The sequence below is a fragment of the Cucumis sativus genome, chromosome 1 (assembly GCF_000004075.3).
Source record: "Cucumis sativus cultivar 9930 chromosome 1, Cucumber_9930_V3, whole genome shotgun sequence".
Taxonomy (NCBI): Eukaryota; Viridiplantae; Streptophyta; class Magnoliopsida; order Cucurbitales; family Cucurbitaceae; genus Cucumis; species Cucumis sativus.
In genome coordinates, this window is record NC_026655.2 from 908,295 (window position 1) to 926,831 (window position 18,537).

At 35.0% G+C, this 18,537-nt stretch overlaps 1 protein-coding gene across 3 annotated transcripts in view; it reads left to right on the plus strand.

The window, feature by feature from the left end:
• The window catches only part of LOC101208785 (serine/threonine-protein kinase ATM), a 64,420-nt gene that overhangs the window by 18,123 nt on the left and 27,760 nt on the right, over nucleotides 1–18,537 (plus strand). For all 3 annotated transcript variants that reach the window (XR_004214017.1, XM_011658584.2, XM_031880103.1), the window contains exons 21-40: nucleotides 1,153–1,753; nucleotides 1,833–1,904; nucleotides 2,009–2,167; nucleotides 4,154–4,279; nucleotides 4,781–4,908; nucleotides 7,070–7,226; nucleotides 8,297–8,343; nucleotides 8,425–8,488; nucleotides 9,876–9,950; nucleotides 10,537–10,656; nucleotides 12,440–12,625; nucleotides 13,352–13,473; nucleotides 13,583–13,652; nucleotides 13,877–14,004; nucleotides 14,657–14,798; nucleotides 14,873–15,013; nucleotides 15,406–15,504; nucleotides 15,625–15,671; nucleotides 16,014–16,191; nucleotides 16,278–16,499. Coding sequence is in view for 2 of the 3 variants with exons in the window: in XM_011658584.2 (XP_011656886.1) it covers nucleotides 1,153–1,753; nucleotides 1,833–1,904; nucleotides 2,009–2,167; nucleotides 4,154–4,279; nucleotides 4,781–4,908; nucleotides 7,070–7,226; nucleotides 8,297–8,343; nucleotides 8,425–8,488; nucleotides 9,876–9,950; nucleotides 10,537–10,656; nucleotides 12,440–12,625; nucleotides 13,352–13,473; nucleotides 13,583–13,652; nucleotides 13,877–14,004; nucleotides 14,657–14,798; nucleotides 14,873–15,013; nucleotides 15,406–15,504; nucleotides 15,625–15,671; nucleotides 16,014–16,191; nucleotides 16,278–16,499 (2,884 nt within the window). In the remaining variant the exon portion in view is untranslated. The remainder of the gene's footprint in view (nucleotides 1–1,152; nucleotides 1,754–1,832; nucleotides 1,905–2,008; nucleotides 2,168–4,153; nucleotides 4,280–4,780; nucleotides 4,909–7,069; nucleotides 7,227–8,296; nucleotides 8,344–8,424; nucleotides 8,489–9,875; nucleotides 9,951–10,536; nucleotides 10,657–12,439; nucleotides 12,626–13,351; nucleotides 13,474–13,582; nucleotides 13,653–13,876; nucleotides 14,005–14,656; nucleotides 14,799–14,872; nucleotides 15,014–15,405; nucleotides 15,505–15,624; nucleotides 15,672–16,013; nucleotides 16,192–16,277; nucleotides 16,500–18,537) is intronic.

Sequence of the window (18,537 nt, forward strand, 5' to 3'; positions counted from 1 at the left end):
TAGGCGGTGGAGAAAACACAATTAGTGTATTATTGCTAAAGGAAGTGAGTAAAAATCTTCTATAGGGCAATAATGGAGGGTTTACTTAACAAAGAAGAAAATTAAGTAGCTGGAGGTCAATGGGCTTTGGCCCATTTGGCTAAACACATACCTATAAATGTGTGTTTATGGAAGAAGAAAGGTGTGCACGAGAGATTGTGCTGTTAAAGGCACAAGGCTGTGTGCCTATGTTGGAAGAAGAAAAACAGTGTGTTGAGCCTCCTCATCGTTGAAGAGAAGAACAATACACTAGATGAAATTTTATTCCAGTGTGTTATTTTAGTGTGGCATGAGGAATTGGTTTATTTCAAGTTACCGAGTTGTGGTACTTGAATTCAAATAGTTCTGGATGGGTGGAAGAGAGATTTGTGAGTGTGTTCGAGGGTGTCTTTTTCAATCTCTATCATATCATAGCAGAATCTGTAGTTGTAGAAGACTGGACGTAGTCTTGAGTTTGGGATGAACCAATATTTCTTTTTTGTGTCGTTCTTCTTTCTTTTTCCCGCTCTTATGACCGATTACTAGTTTGACTCCCACTTGAGTTTGAGACAAAACATAATCTATTTCGTATTTATTTATATCTCGCATAAATTCCCTTCGTAGCATTCAATCACAAGAAATTCATTTGTAATTACAACCTCTCCATGATTATAATGATTGAAAGACTTTGTTAGTTTAGTTAGTTGGGATGTGGTTTTCTCTAACCCACCCTTAGGTTGTTTTATATACAGTACGTATATTTTTTATAAGAAATAAACCTCTCTATAATACCAAATTTATGCATCTATTACCCAACTTGCATATGTTGTTTGAGTTGGCATGCTATTATTTTCTTGGTTTAAATTTTGTTTCGTCACTATTTGTATTACTTGTATCTTGCTCTGTTCATTATATCAATAAAAAGTCATTTTTTTAAAAAAGGATCAGTATCATTTAGTTAGTGGAATCAAAGAAAGCTTCCTAGTATCCAACTAAGTTTAACTTCGGGAGTTGGGATCTTTAAGGCGCCAGAAATGTTAAAAAAATCTCCTTTTACTTCCCTGGGCAGCGTTTTCTTTTCTAGGTTCTCACATATTTGTACTTCTCTTACGTTTGTTTTACTTGCATCAACAGGCAATGGGAGAAAGCATCTTTGTTCATTTCCAGATTGGGTGGTTACATTTTAGAAATGATGAATCATGCTGTTAATGTAATCCAAGGGTACTGCGGGGATATTAAACATCTCAATTTCTTTGGCTCTGACTCATTCCTTGAGACAACGAGCTCTGTTGTCACATCCTTTAGAAGTTTTGCTTCCAGTTTTATTTTCAACATGGAAACATGCCATAAAGCTCCGGATGTTGATCTGTCTGGTGCATTCAATCTTTCGATGGAAAATCTTTTGAAAGCACTTTCTCACCTCTATCAAGAATATTCTATATCCAATAAGAATCTCCATTCTGAGGCAAACTTGAGAGATTTTGATGCACCTGTTTCTCCTTTGGCGAATTCCCCCTCAGCTGATGCTGAAGTGAGTAGAATTTTGGATATGGAATTGGATGTGAATAATGACTCCAATGACATGGATATTAAAAGAAGTATGATGCCTGGAATGCTTTCAGCAACAGTTTGGAAGTTGAAGATGATATCTCTTATTTCAAGTTTTTCCTCAGTTTTGCTTGAAGCTACATGGGAGGTTCTGTTTGTACTCTTTGAGAATGAATGTGATTCAAAGGTGTCAGAAGATTCACTGATAAATTTATCATGCTTTTCCATTATCGGGGTTTCTTACTCGTTTATTTATTATTTCTTAGGTATGCGAACAGATTATGTATCATCTCAGTCAAAACATCTTGTGGTCATCTTCGGAAAAAGTTCTGAACATGGTAGAGCTAATCAGCCAATGGATGATACTGTTCAAATTTGCTAAGAAGTTGAAAATATTGCAAGTGTTATTGATGACAGTATTTTCTTTTTGTTTTCTATGCAGATGATTGTAATGGATAACATGATTAGTACAAAGGTAAATCTTAAGCTGGATTTGTATAGCACACTAGATGCTGCTGGTGGTTTACTTAGGAACCTTTCATCCTTGCATGGGGTTAGTAAGATTGGTTATCGATTTCCTAAGGATGCACAATTTGAGAAGGTAATTGTTGGAGCTTGTTCAATTTGAAATCCCATGGTAAAATAAACATACTAAATTTTATCTAGTATTTTTTACACTAAATTTTCTCCAATTTTTAAAATGGTTCCGTACAAATGTATTGACAACTTCTGTAAAGAATTGAATGACTTGATGATAAATGCCCAAATCTTGTTTTTGTTTTTTGGTTGCTCTTCCATCAAATGTTATGGATTCTACCAACGTGGGGTAGAGATCTAAGAACATTGGAGCTATATATATATATGTATATGTCAATTAAAAATGAAAAAAAGGGTAACTACGAAAGAAGATTATAACTTTGGCCCCATTAAGTTGTTGTGATCCGATCATTCTTCCACAAAAGAGGTTGGTAGATATGTCTCCAAAAGTTCTGTAGTGCCTCCCAAACCAAAGCACCTACAACAGCGTTGTATCTATAACAGACTCTGATGATAACAACTTTTACTTTAAGCTGGCAACCTCAAGAAGCCGGTCATCGTTTTGTCTGGGCAAGCAAATAGATCAGTCAAACATGTATAGAAGGAGGGTCCTATCATCTTTTTGGGTCTGTCTTTGATCATTGGGATAGAGTTATTGTGTTGTGGGAAATTTTGTTCAGAAGGTTGCTGAAAGAGATTGAAATTCTGTATTTTGAGCAACTTCTTCATGCTTTATTGGAGAAGAAAGTGGAGCATAGTGCTCCTTCTTGTAGACGGATGTTAGATGTCTCTAGAAGTCATTCAATTTGATCCTTGTCTCAATATTTTGCTACTTTGATTACTAAATCGCCCTCGAGAAGATTTGACCTAATATTCTTTCCTTTTTTTATTCCTCACTGTAGTTTATTTATTTCTCCCCTTTGTATCATTTGTTAATATAAGAAAATAATAAGAAAGATTTGCATCGTGGTTTTTCTCCCTAAACTAGGGTTTCCACGTAAAACTTGTGTTTGTTCCTCGCCTCTACTTTCAATAATTACTTTTTTTTTCCGAAAGGGAGACAATCTTCTTTATTAATAATAGAAACTCAAAGTACAAGAGAGATATACAATGGCGAATAAAGAAGCCTAAAGAGCAAAAAGCAAGCGGGATCTGTAGGTGCACTCAGACATATCAACTACTTTCAATAATTACTATTATTAAGAAAGTCTTTAAGGGGTGTTTGGAGTAAGGAGGTGTTTGGAGTAAGGAGTTGGGAAGCGTGGAGTTGTGAACTTTACTCTTTGTTTGACTCATGGAGTTTGTGGATTCCACAACTAAAATTTCATGTTATACCATATTAACCTCTTACATCGTGGGCTATAAGTGTATACAACTCTCTAGATTTCACTAACTTTCTGGATTTCACTGTTCCTCCCCTTACTCCAAACACTCCTTAATGTTTGTGGAAGACCAATAGTCCAAAAAGAAGTAATATTCTTGTGTGGGCAATAAATTTTGGAACATTAAAATGTGCCTCAATCCTTCAAAGGAAACTACCTCTACATTATTTGTCTCCATCAATCTGCCCTCTTTGTCAAGCTGCAAGCGAGGAGCTTAATCTTTTTTTTTTGGGATATTCCTCTATGGCTTGTTGGATAAAGTTTGGCAATTCAGTGGCTGTTTGGCAATTCGTTCAAGTATAATGTTGTTCAAATCCTAGTGGGCCTGCCATTCAAGCCTCAATCAAATTTACTTTGGTCAATGCAATCAAATCCTTGCTTGCTGAAATTTTGTTTGAAAGAAACCAAAGGATCTATCAAGACAAATCTCTTTAGTGGCTTGAATGTTTTCAAGATAATCTTGTTTTCAGTGCAAGATGATGACATATGTTGAATTGGGGTGCTTTTATTTCCTTCCATTAGCTTTATATTTTCACATTTTGGCTCCGTTTTTTGTATTTCTGCTATTGTTATGCTTGTTTCTATTTTGTTGTAATTTGAGCAATATTCTCTTTTCAATAATGAAAAGTTATGTTTCTTTTTTAAAAATTGCTAATTTATAATTGCAGAACTTGCTTCAGATTGGAAAATTAGTGAACAGGATTGCTGAAACTCACCTTCTTGACTGGTCGGGGCGTGTTAAGCTTATTGATTGCATTTGTAGCTTTATTTTAATCAGTCCAGAAATTGGTCAGGTAATCATTTTGATGCATGGGAATACATATCCTTGTTTTTTATATTCCTGGCAAACTACAAGATGCCCAAACATTTTATGGAGTGCCCGAACATTTTATGGAGTTCTTTCTCATTATACTACAAAACAATAGAATAGAATACAAAGAAAGGTCTGACGCCAAATTTCAAAATGCACCTAAACAAACCTAGCTTTTCAACTTTATCCTACCTTTTCCTTGCTTTCTAATTCTTTCGTTCCAACCATTATTCCTCAGCCCACAACATGGGCTTTACTAGGTTTCCCAAGCAATTTCTTGTTTGTAAATTTTATTTATTGTCTATACTTTGATGTGTTCTGTCTTATTTTTCTCTGAACTTCAATTTTATAGAATTTTACTTTCATGTGTTTCAAATCTTGCTCTTTTTTTCTTCTTATTTTATTTATTTATTTTTTAACACTTACATTCTTGTACAATGAACTGTATTTCCTAACAATTGATGTTATGATGGGATCTATCTAGACAATGATTGAAAGGTTATTTGTAATGCTGCGGGATCCTGAATATCGAGTTAGGTATTCCCTGGCGAAACAAATGGGCGTTCTCTTCCAGACATGGGATGGCCATGAGGAACTTTTCCAGGATATATGGTGGGTTTTTCTGTTATTTTTTAAAATTATATTAATTCTTTTCTTGTATCAATTTTCCTTGTCATTTATTGTTTCATCATGTTAAAAAGATTTAAATATCTCCTTATTCATTCCTTTCGAACTCGAAATTATTGATTAGATTTGAAACATTAAGCACAGAGAATTTTGTGGGCGTTCTGATGAAAAATTTAAAAGGAATCCAAAGATTGAGATGATATCGTGTATTTTATAGGTATTTTATACAGTGAAAGAGTGTACTAACATGTGGTGGAAGGAATTGGATCAAATATCATCCTAAATGCTTCAATTTTGAAGATTAACACGCTAGATAAAAAAAGTTTTATAACATAATTTAAGAACTCTCACCTTTGTAGCTCAAATTTTCCAAAAGTCTTTGCTACTAATCTCAGGACTTAGAACTAGATGGTGGGATCTAAATTATGATCAGTTTGAGAGAACCTTGGGTTGAGAGAGGGTTTTGAGCCAAGAAGAATTTTCAGCAAAATCCACAGTGAATCATTCGCCTTAATTCAATTGTTCTCTATGTATCTATAGCCATTTCACACTCAAACCTATTTTGCATTTTAATTTGGCACTGAATAAGTGGATTTGGTGGCTAAATTTACCATGAACAACAAATCAAACTAGCACCTTAGTCACAATAACACTAACTTTGGGGAATCTCCACTAAATGTGGATTTTTCCACCAGCTGAAGGTCAACGTCAAACTTTGGCTTCCTAGGGTCAAAAGTCAAGTATTTGACTTTGTTCAAAATTCCTATAGACTATAAACCTGAATTATTGTCTTTTATGTCACTATATAAAGTTAAAGTGTTCATATTATAGTTAAGGAACCTTAGTTTATTGGATTCAGAATTATAAAATGCACATCGTATATTCAATAACTCTTTATCGAACAATATCTCAATAGCAACTTTATTGAAATAATAAAAAATGTTTAATATTTACAAACCACGAGTTTTTAGGACATAAAACCCAACATAAGGGATGTATGAAAGGGTTACATTAGGAAGTTTTAGGAACTGGTTATTGCTATTAGACAATCTTAAAATTCACGATTAATTAGATTCTTGCATGTAACTGTTGCTTTTCACTTGCGTTGGGACTTGAGTGGTGCCCTTTCTAGAGATGGTTAGATCATAGGCGTGACTCTTATTTCGGATTGTATGTTTTCTATTAAGTAAAAGTTCAGACAGTTGTTAAATATCAAAATCTCTTGAACCAAAAAAGGATATATATTAACGATATCTCACTATAAACCATGATGAAAAAAACTGCATTTAGGGATCTAAATTGTTCATTCATCCTCTTGGCTGTGCAACCTTGCAAGCTTGTTGGTGACTATAACATCAAGTTGAGCCGCCCTCTCACTATCTCTTTCCTCTTCTTTGTTGAAACATCGTGGGTAATCTTAGCACAATAAGTTCTGTTGTGCATCAGCAAGAGTTTGAGCTCCTTGACATTATGAACAACAAACTTCTTGAACCCAATAGGAAGATAATGACGGGCCTTCTTGTTAGTGACCTAACCAATGTTCAGCATCAACGTAAATCCTTTAAACTTTCATGTCACTCTGGATTGTATATTGCATTTTTCCATTTTCCAACATTATTGGAAGTTCTAATGCATTGATACTGAATAATTGTGCCTCAACCCTTCAAAAGTGGATTCTTCTACTTTATTTATCTCCCACCATTTTGTTCTATTTGTCATGCTGCAAGTGAAGAGCTCAACCATTTGTCTTTTGGCTGCTGTTTCTCTATGACTTTCTGTAAGAAGTTGTTCACTATATTTCATATCCACTAGGTGTTTGGTAATTCCTTCCAGGAGAATGCATATCCTAGTCGGTCAAAATTGGGTAGAAAGAAACCAAAGGGTCTTTCAAGACAAATATCTCATGTCACTAGAGCGTTACAAATTTGCACGACTTTTTTACTCTTGGTGCAAGATACATGTTTGATTTGATGTGCTTTTATTTTCTTTGATTAGTTTTATTTTGTACACTTTTGGATGATTATTCTGTATTCTCAATAGTTCTATTCTTATTTCAGTTTCATTGTTCTCTGAGCACTTGTCTCTTTTCATTATCAATGAAACTTTTGTTTTTTTTAAACTAAATATTTCCCCTTCTCAAATCCAGTTCCAGTTTTGGTGTTCCATTAGTGTTGTGCTCAAAACAAAAAGTTGTAACAGCAAAGGAAGTCCTAGATGCTGGTTTGGAGCTTGGTCCTACAATGGAAACTATTATTGTTACACTTGGACATCTTGCTTTGCATAGTGATGCAATGGAGTTGGAGGTTAGTGTTCATTTAAATAGTTTTGTTTCAAATAGACTAAGTTGGAGGTATTTTCTTTCTGGATATCTCTTTGTTAGATATTATATTAAATTTGTCTTCTCCCACAAGCTTAAGCTTGTGAGTTGAATTGGTGAGAATTGGTAAGTTAAGATGGTATTAGAACAGGTTACTGCAGAATGTCCTGGCTTCAAGCCCCTTTATTCTTGTTTCCTCCATTTAATATTGATTTCCACTTGTTGGGTCTTTCTTGACATTTCAAGCCAACAAGTGAGAGGGAGTGTTAGATATTATATTAAATTTGCATTTACCCATAAGTTTAAGCTTTTGGGTTGAATTTGTGATTTAAGACTCTTGAAAGGTCAAAACAAGAGTGCTGTTGGAACATAGATGTTCTTTGCTTATGGATTGAGCGTCATCATATTGACCAGTTTCTCTTCATATTTATTCGTTATTTTTGGAATTTTATAGCTTTCAGTTTTATGTTGAAATAAATAGATGAACTTTTTCCAACTTACGCATTGGTCAACATTAAGGCACTTTGTGTTTTATTTTTCCACGCCTATTTGTATTCTAAATGGAAAGTAATTGTAACCTTTTAGTGGATTTGTCAGCTCTTCTCTTGAAGTTACTTTGTTCGTCGACGATCTTGGGGCATCTAAGGACTGGATATTATGCAAATGGATGGATAAAACCCTTTTAGATTCATCCTTTGTTTCGTTAACAGCTGGCAAAACCACAAAACATTTTGTTTCACTTGAATAATGGCAGAAGAACAGTCTGGGTTGATATTAACTATTCATTTTGAAGTAACGAGTATGCCAAAGTACATAGCTGGTCTTTCAATTATATTTTGTCTACGGTTTCTTTCTTTTCTATAAGATTATTTTGTCTACAGTTTCATTACTTGGCTTTACATTTATTAAATAAATAAGCAAAAACACTCTTTCTAGTAGCTTTTTGACTCGTTAATTTGATGTTTTATGGATTTTTTTGTACTCCCTTTTTCGTACTCCTAATTTTCTCCATGAAAGCTCTGTTTTTCCCTTTATTTATATTATATGGCACTGCAGGCTGTTTTCATGATGTGTGCAATCTCGGGCATTGATCCTAGTCAAAGGTGCTTTATCTAACTTGTTCCAAACATGAAATTTATTGTGGTTTATATTTTTCCGTTTATAGTTTCTTTGTTCCTCTTCAGGGAAATGGTCTCTGCTATGCTTGATAACCTGTCCAGAGAGCTCAATTATTCAGGAAGACAGAAGGTGATATCTATAGCTTAGACCTTTATGCTTAAAATTTTTGACACATTTTTCAGTTATCATTCCAAATTCTTATTTATCATTGATAACTTTTTGAAATAAGAATTGTGAAATTCAATTAAAAGGGTTTAAGGTTTAGGGTACATGGTGGTAGTGGGAACGGGGTTACTCATCACTTTGTTTGATTCATGGAAAGTTTGTTCCCTTAGAAAAAGGTTACGTATCACTTTGTTCCATGGTAATAAACCATGGAACATTTTTTTCTATATAAATTTTTATAACGAAACAGAGGATAAATTAATCAAGAGAGTTTATAATGAAACAGCGTTCCAAATCCAATAAAAAAAAATACATCAATTAATCTCTTCCCTTCCTGTGAAAGAGAGAGTGAGGACCCTCCCTCCCCCCAAAAAATAACGAAATTAAGCTAGAAAAGTCCTCCAATTGTTAATAATTGTAAAGACTATAATTATAAAGAAATTTGTTAATTTGTACACCAGCAAGAGGTAGTATGCTGAACAAGAACCCAAAAAGAATCAAAAGAAGTAAATTTATCTTCAAACATTCTCCAACTTCTTTCTTTCCAAAGACGACACAAAAGTGTATCGGTAGCACATTTGCAAAGAATTTTTCTTTTTCCACAAAAGCTTCCACCTTTCAGACCATCCATCATCTTATCGTCATCATACTCTACCCCTTGGAAGCAAACTCATAATGTAAAAACAAGTTTTCCATGGTTTCCATCTCCCTAAGATAAAGACAGCACATAGAAGGGGAAAGAGACTTCTGTAAGCAAGGACCTTAGGCAGAGGATATCCCACATCCTCACAAAATGTGATTACATAATTATGTGATTTGGAGGGTTCTTAAATGCTTTTATCTTTTTATTTGTCAGATTTTGAGTTGTTTACTAGTTGGGATTGTTTGTTGCTGGTTAGTTTTGGTACTTTAATCTTTAGGCTTTATTATCGATTTTCTAGGTCATTGGTAACTGGTACTCAACTTATATATTTTAGATCATTTGTACATTGTTGGGTCATCTTCATTTTTGTATAGAACTTTTCTATTTGGTCTACACCAAATTGGTTACTTCAGCCAACATCTCCTAAAAATAAGTGGAGTTACCCACCGCACTGCCGAAATCTATGACTTACCTCCTGTTTATCTTAATCCTATTACATCAAATTGCCTTCTGATCTTCACACGTCAATCCTTTCTTTAATGGTGCTGACCTTCACCCTTACCACCTTTCTCAAGCATCTGATACATAGTCAAGTCAACTAGCCGTACAATCATCAACAAACAAAATACATACTACCTTAGTTTCAATAATTGTGAAATTCTGAATTTTTTTATATTGCATATCAGAGATTCTAAAATGTTTTTGCAGTACTTGGAGGAACTCATGGGATCACTTCTCTTTTGTTGGGTTACTTGTGGTGTGAGCTTAGCTGCACTTATTGAGGTATGGATCTGATCTTATGTGCTCGAACAATTGGATTCCTTTTATTCACTCCAATGGTAGCACAGGGTAAATTGACTTCCTCTTTTTCCCTTCCGTTTTTTGATTGTTTTGAAAAACTTATTACTGTTACTACTAAAGAAAAACGTTCTCCCGGGTAAAATCTGAATTTTTTTTTACCGATTAGTATTTACTCTTTAGATATTGACTAGTCTCACGCTGTGATTTTTTAATTCCTGCAATACATTCTTGTCATGCTCTAGCTTTATTTTTGCGTTTTGTTTACCTGCATCCAGCAAGGACTGAAATATGAGCATTTGTATCACTAACCCATGGAGCAGGGACTGTATTGCAGGAAATATTTTAATTTGAAATAACAATTGTATAACCTATTTGTCCTTCTACAGAAATGCTTGACTTGATATGAAAGAATAAAAAAATATTAAAAATAGGAATTGAAATATAAGCATTCTTGCTTTGGTGGTTCACTTGGTTTGTCTTTCTAACGCGTTTAAATTTCTGTGAGGCTTCTGTTTTTTAATTTTATTTTATATTGTCGATAATTGATTTTTTTTTACTATGCGTGCAGATAAGGCAACTTTTTGTCTTGGATTCTGAACCCAGTTACTTTATTCAGTATTGTTGCCATTGGCTTCTTCCTGCTGTTATTTTACATGGCGATAATTCCAACCTTGGCTGGATTGCTAGTGTAAGTTTAATGTGTGGAAACATTATTTTTTATCCCAGTTTCTGTATTAGCATCATAACAGATTCAACAAAAACATTAAACGGAAGATTTTTGGTTAAAGTCATTCAATACATTAAAAGATTTAGTGCTCAAGAAGTATAGCTAAATGTTTGAATACTATGAATTTTATGGAAAAATAGAGACGAAGAAAGAACACAAGGTCTATGTGGAAACCCTAGTACGGGGAGAAAAACCATGGTATAGATGTTTTTTGTTATCTTTCGATGATAATAAAGATACAAAGAGGAAATATTTATATGCAACACAAGCTTAATTAAAATAATAAAAAATTAGGGCAAAGTAAATCTAAACTACACTCTGGCTTTCAACATGACCCAAGCCCACTATTTCTAACACTCCCCCTTAAGTTGGTATGTAAATGTTGGAAAGATCCAACTTGCTAACACATGAATCAAAGTTTTGTTTGAGGAGCCCCTTTATGAGTATATCAACAATCTGTTGGCTCGAGTGTATGTAAGAGATGCAGATGCTACCACAATCTGTTGGCTTGAGTGTATGTAAGAGATGCAGATGCTACCACAATCTGTTGGCTCGAGTGTATGTTAGAGATGCAGATGCTACCACAATCTGTTGGCTCGAGTGTATGTAAGAGATGCAGATGCTAGCATGTTTGGTTCTGTCATGTTGGACCGAGTTATTGGCAATGCTAATGACTGCCTTGTTATCGCAAAATAGTCTCATAGGCACCTCATAGTCTTGACGAAGATCAGACAACACCTTCTGGGGCCAGATTTCTTCACAGATTCCTAAATTCGTAACTCTGTATTCGCCTTTAGCTGCTTCAAGCCACAACTTCTGTGGCGTGTGTAGGAAACCCAAGATTCGATTGCGACTAGGTTACTGTTGGGTGGTGTTGCAGCACGCGTGCGTCCCGTGTGGCAGGGAGGGAGGTTGGTTGGTGAGCTGAGGCTGAAGGGTGGTGGTGGCCGGACCTCTTTTAGTTGGAGGAGGAAGTTTGTCAAGTGTTGTGGCTGAAGGGAAGGGTTGGTCGGAAGTTTTTGTAAGCGGCAAAATAGATCCTCCATTGCGGCACTGATCCGAGCATTGACGACGGTGGTGACGGCGGCGCTGATCCCGGTGGTTGTTTCCTCCGTTCGAGTTCCATCAAGTGTCAAGTGAAAACCTAGTATAGAGAGAAAAACCATGGTATAGGCAACACAAGCCTAATTAAAATAATAAAAAATTAGGACAAAATAAATCTATACTACCCTTGGGCTTTCAACATGACCCAAGCTTACTGTTTCTAACAGATTTTGTTGATGATATATAATTAAATTTGCTTTCAACCACTATCAGAGTAGGTGGTTCAGAGAGGTCCTGTGTTCAAGCCCCTGCATTGTCGTTTTCTCCCTAATTAAAATCGATTTCTACTTGTTGGGCCTTTCAAATATTTCAAGCCCACAAGTGAGGGGGAGTGCTGGTGATATATAATTAAATTTGCCTTCAACCACCAGCATAAGCTTTTGGGTGAATTGGCAGTTTAATAGATTTGAATGTTGATTTTTTATTTAATGTGTTATGTACTGTATGCATACTTAAGGACTTAATTCTCCTGTCGTATTTGTATTAATTGAGGTTCTTTTATTCACTCTTCATACTTTTTATTTTCATTGTTTATAATTGTATTTTCTGTATCCTTTTTACTCCCGGGGACTTTGTATCATAGAACATTTTGGCCTTTTCATTAATGAAAAGTGTGTTGCTTGTTTAAAAAAACGAACAGGTTGCTGGTGAACCAGTGGAAGCTCTAATTAGAAGCTATTTTGTGCCAATATTTTCCTATTGTATGGCACTGCATTGCAGCAAGAGATCTGGATATGAAAAGGGAGCTATAGTCCTTCAAAGTTCGATGTTGCATTTTGCTAGAATAACCGAGAGCGAAAGAGATATACTTATAAAGAAACATATGGTTTGATCCTTTCTTTCCTTTAATATTTAAGATTAAACACGTCCACCTTCTCTTTGCAATCGCCCAGCTTTATGTCAGATGAGAATGCTCACGAATTATTTGCTCTTCATGCCACCTATATTGATGTATCATCAGTTATTAGTTCTTATCTTATTTATATCTTTTCATAAGGAAAGAAAAATATCGTGACATTTTACTTTGTCGGGGATGGGGATGGGGATCAAACCTCCCACCTTTAGGAGGGAAGACTATGGCGATTAGCACTGAGCCAAACTCAATTTGGGTTGTAGCTTTTAACTATTAACAATATGTATCTTTTTCTCGGTAAATAATTGGTTGGTGGTTCTGCTTTGTAATGCATGTCTGTTTTGGAAGTGTCTGTGTTTTGTTTCTTTTGTTTTGTTTTTATCTGCTTGAGAAATAAACTTATAATAAGCTTCAACGTACTTCTCCAAGTATACCATCTTTGCTTTCCTGTTGAATTATGTGTAATAGGGGATTGGAAACCCACAACCTTCATGTACTCCTTTGCACAATCCTTTTGGTCTAAAAAAGAAAACAGAATTTGCTTAATTTGGATCTGATGTGATAAAGACTTTGAAAGCAATGTTAATTTCTGGTCTAAAAAAAAATAGAGTTCGCTTGCTAAGAATAGAAGAAGAAGAAGAAAGCAGAGTTTGGCAAGATGTTCAACAATCATTTTTACTTGTTATTACCTGCTTGTAGGTGTCCATTATCAGTCAGATCTTAGCTTTAGCATCATGTACATCAGAACCTATGGATCCATTCTTTCCAAAGGATACTGTTGTGCTTGCTGTTCAAACAGTTGTTGATGGTTTCTTGGAAATGTGAGTTCTTATCTTGCTCCTGCTTTTCTTTACATATTTTCTTTCGTAGTTTTTTGTTGTTCCTGTTTTGCAGAAGTGACTATCTTTATTGTTAACTTGATTCTTCAAGGGAGAGCAGAGAAACATTAAGTGGTGTTATTGACAGAATCAATGTTTTCCGTCCAGATAGAGTATTCACGGTATTCTTATATGTTTATATTAGATAGAAAAATATTACATAGCTTGTAGCCTTTTGCCTTTTATTGGTTCACTTCAGGAAAGTCATATAGCCTGGCACGTCCTTCCGCTTCTTCAAATTATAGAGAAATTTCAGTTACATTGGGAAAACTCATCTTGTTTTCCCTTATTTTCTTTGATTTTATTTCATCTTTTTACCAAATAAATCTCTGTTGTATTCGTGCAGTTTATAGTAGAGATGCACTACAAAATCACAGAAGCAATTCATCACAGGCATAAATCTCATCGATTGGCATCAATTGAAGCGCTGATCAACATTCTTGGTCACAGAGCTGTTGTTTCTAGCACTTCAAAGTGAGTGCATTTTTTGTGCATAACATTCTATTTTTATTTTTATTATTATTATTTTTTAAAAAAGGAAACAACTTTTTATTGTCAATACTACCAAAACAGAAGCAAATACAGTGAAACATAATAATGCTCAAATTACAGTGAAACATAATAAGTAAAAAGAAGCCAATATAACCAAAAGAATCCCATGACTAGTCTTGTCCAGAAAGGTAAAGCTAAAAGAAATACAACCTAGAACGGAAAACAAGGGCTCTTGAATGAAGATTCTCTTATTAAAAGTATATTGTTAATGTGTTAATAAGTCTTAACTAAGATGAAGTTTCTTATAGAAAAGTTCGACACTATGTTTAATTTGGAATGCCTTTATTTTTCCAACTTAAATCATTTGTATTTTTCTAGGTGTGTTATGTTTTATTTTGTTTCATTGAATTTTGAGTACTAGACTGTATTCATTGATTCAAGGAAAAGCCATTTTTCCTTTGCTTTAGAGCAAAATTTGTCTTGTGGTTGGTTACTTCAATTTTTCCTTTGCTTTATTCCCCTTGTCTTTTTAGAGGTTCTTTCACGTTATATAAATAGATGTTAGAGTGACTTTTGCTAATGCTCTGCTCATCAAAATCATAAATCTTAGTTAGACCTTATTAAGTTAATGCAGCTACCTATTCAATTTGATTGGGCAATTCATTGGCAATAAGTCGTTACAAGACCAAAGTTGTCACATCTTTTCAATCCTGTTGAAATCTTTCAAATCTAGTCCTGGCAAAGAAATTAGTAGAGTCCTCGGAGAACAACTTCAGGTATGTACAATCTGCTCACTATTTTCTTGAGTACCTCGTTGGTTGGGCTGGCTTCTAATTCATTGGGACCATAGTTCTTGATCTCAAAGCTGGTGGCATGTTACATCCCCTCTGAACCTGATGGAGATTCTCTTGACAATAGAACATCTCACCTCATATCTTTGATTCGCCAACTCACAGTGGATTCTGATTCATCGCTCCATGATTACATAAAAGTAAGTTTCTCCCATTGTCAAAATGTGAACTCTATCGATTGGTTTTATTTATTTTTCCCAAGTTGCTTTGCAATTATAGATCTATGTTTTCGATGTGGACAAATTTTCCAAACTGGGATTGCAGTTTTCCCCATTTGGTCAACCTTAATCCCCATGTTTAGTTGAACGGAAACTGAATTACTGCAGCACATTCTACATTGTAAAGGATTCCTTAATACCCTTTTCATCTTGTTGTAATTCTTTTTTTTAGAAAATGTTTCAGTTTCGTAAGTAAAAAATTTGTCTATGTATTCTATGAATCAGATGGCATACATCTCTTTACATCTAATGTTATATTGTGCCATATGGTTTTAGGATCCTGATTATTTATTTTTATTTTGCTGATGGTGCAGGAACTGGAGCCCTTTCCCGAGATGGATATATTTGATGATATTCGAAAATTCCATCAGGAACTATGCAGAGGGTATTCTCCAAGGGATCATTTATTGAGAGTAACGTGTTTTAAGCTTTTGGTTTGAGATCATTTTTTTCTTCAATCGAAGGATTAGATTAGATCCCTAATGGTGTATTTTAAGTAATTCCTCATGTCCCACTTCTCATCTTCTTTTCAGTTAGTCAACCGTTCTGGCAACCTACCGCCAAGATTACTACTATGGAGGTAAATTTCATTTTGTTGCATACCTTTAAACACAGTATTTTGTTTGCCATGGGTCTAGCCGTCTAGGATCTCTTATTAGGTTGTGCTCAGGTCAGTATAGAGAATATGCAATATTAAAGAACTTGTTATTACTTTTTATTTTTATTTTTAACTGTGTTAAGAACTTGTTGCATACCATACTCAGATTTTTCTTCTCTACTACTGTTTCTCGATATCAACATGCTGAACTGGTGTTCTATTTTTTATTTTGAATTGGTTATTCCAGCCTGTATATGATGAAGATGGTGCTATTTCTTTTGAGTTGCTTCTGATATGTCTTTTACAACCTTGCTTACCTTGCAGTTTAAAAGCATTGCACAAGAAGTTGATTGGGGGTCGAGTTTTTCACTCTGAGAAGATCCAGAGTGTTGATTGGCACAATGATCATGAAGTGGAACTTGCAGTCTGGAAACTTATGCGAATGTGTAGTTCAGATGATACGAGTTGTATAAGGGAGCTGGTGTCAGATTTTGTATCTAGGGTATTAATTTTCTACATTGTTCTACTTCGGAGTACATTATTTCTTTTGAGTTCTGAAATAATTTTGTCCTTTCATTGGTTTCGCAGGTTGGTATAGGTGACCCACACTGTGTTGTTTTCCATCTACCTGGGGACTCTAAGACCATTCACATTTTTCGCCCAGTTGTTAATGGCAATGCTTCAGAAATAGACTTGAAAATTGAAACTGGGATATGTAAAGATCTTCTGGTTGAACTTCTAAAACGTTTGAAAAGGTACCTGATGGATGATTCTGTTAAAATAGTAGATATGACGTCCCAAGTTCTCCAGGTTAGTCTATGAAGACCCGTTTACGGTTCTCTCTTCTCTTTCTTGAACTGGAAAATGGCGTAATAAGATGCTCATTTCATTGGGTTTGTGAATTTTAATTCTTATGTGATGGAACTATGTTCTTGAAAATATCGGGGAAATATGTTCCCAAGATCTCTAGAAAGTATGTGGGAAGGTTATATAAGGTGGGCTGGATCAATGTTAACCTTCAACCTTTGAAGATATTGGTACCACTCTAGCCTTTTAATCTCCTCTCAATCTTTTCCATAATGGCCTCCCAGAAGGTGGTTTTGAAAGGCTTGACGTTTAGGGGAAGGGTGAGGTATGTAGATGGACACAAGCTAATCTTGTAGCCAAAAGCTTGGACCAGTTAATTAATATTAAACTACCAATTCACCCAAAAGCTTAAGCTAGTGGTTGAAGGCAAATTTAGTTATACATCACTAACATTCCCCCTCGGTTGTGAGCTTGAAATATTTGAAAGGCCCAACAAGTTTTATCAATTTTAATTGGGGAGGAAACGACAATGTGGGGAGGACCACCTGCTCAGATACCATATTAAACTACCAATTCACCTAAAAGCTTAAGCTAGTGGTTGAAGGCAAATTTAATTATATATCACTAACAGTTAACTGTATTGTTTTCCATGCTAATGCCCAACATGTCAGATTTTGATTGATTTATGTCAAGCCCTGATACCAGTCTAAATGAATGGATGATCTCAAAATAACTTGTAAGCTTTTATATATTTGGAGAGGAGAATAGTAATTAATCATTTGCAAATTGTAGGTGGACTATGGAGGGACCTGAGTTTCTGATAACAAAAACCTTAATTATGTTGGTTGGTCCCCTTTGTGAGCATCCGACTCAGGCAATCCACCACCATGGTGAAAAGAAAGGGGGAGAGAGGGTCTCTCCATCTAAGATCTCTATTGGCCCTGATTAATCTTGGTCTTCCATTGAAAACGATGTAGTAGTTTGTAGATGAGATACAAGCCTGCTCCGGAAAACTTAGATCTCTGTCTGATAATAATCAATCAGCTCATTCGCTATCAAGGATGTATCGATGATTTTCAGTTGGCCACAAAAGGAAATTGGTTCTCTGAAATAATGTAAGGGTGAACACTCTCAAGTCTTTCAGATTACTCTAGTAGTGACCTCTTAGAGGCATGTGGTAAGATTGTTTGGTCTGTAATCACAAACCATTTTCGCATGTGTCTTTTTTAGGATGAGGCAAATTTAGGTTTCATTAAGATTGGCATTGACAATGGCCTTCTCAAAAAGTCTTGGAACAGCTTTTTGATATTGGATTTTAGTGTTCCAATACTTTCTAAAATTTTTTGATGTAAAGTCATCTGGGCTAGGGGACTTACTGTTTCTTTAGTCAGAAACAACACGCAAAATCTCTTGCTCAATAATTAAAGAGCTTGTGCTTGTTCAATGGTCCATGGATTCCAGTTGTCAATAATAGAAAGAGTATGATTACCATCTCTTTTTGTGTAACTACCCTTGTAGAAGTCAATGAATTCAGCTTCGATGTCATCATCGTTGAGCAAGCTTTGGCCTTGTCTGGAGAGAATTTCGACCATAGATTTTTTTTTTTCTTTTCCAATAAGACATGAATCTGTGAAAGAATTTGTTGCTTTCATTCGCATCCTTTGTCTATTTGATCTTACATTTTCGTCTCCACTAGATTTATTCTTGAAAGGGTAGCTCCATAATCTCAGCTTTGGTATCTTTCCTTCTCTGTGAACTTTATTCAAATCATGTCCAAGCTTTTTCTCGAAGTCATCACCTCGAATGATCTCTGTAAGCAAGTTGGTTTTTATGGTTGAAGTGCATCCAAAAATGTCTTTGTTTCATAACTTTAGCCCACCCAGTTATCTGATTTCGACTCCACTTGTTCTCTAAAGCAAGTGCGATGTTCCATCCACATCTTTTTGAATTAAAAATAACAAGATAACAACATTTCTGTATTCCAAGTGACAAATGTATCAGATAATGATCAGAGGTAAGCCGTGAAAGACATTTGATGATG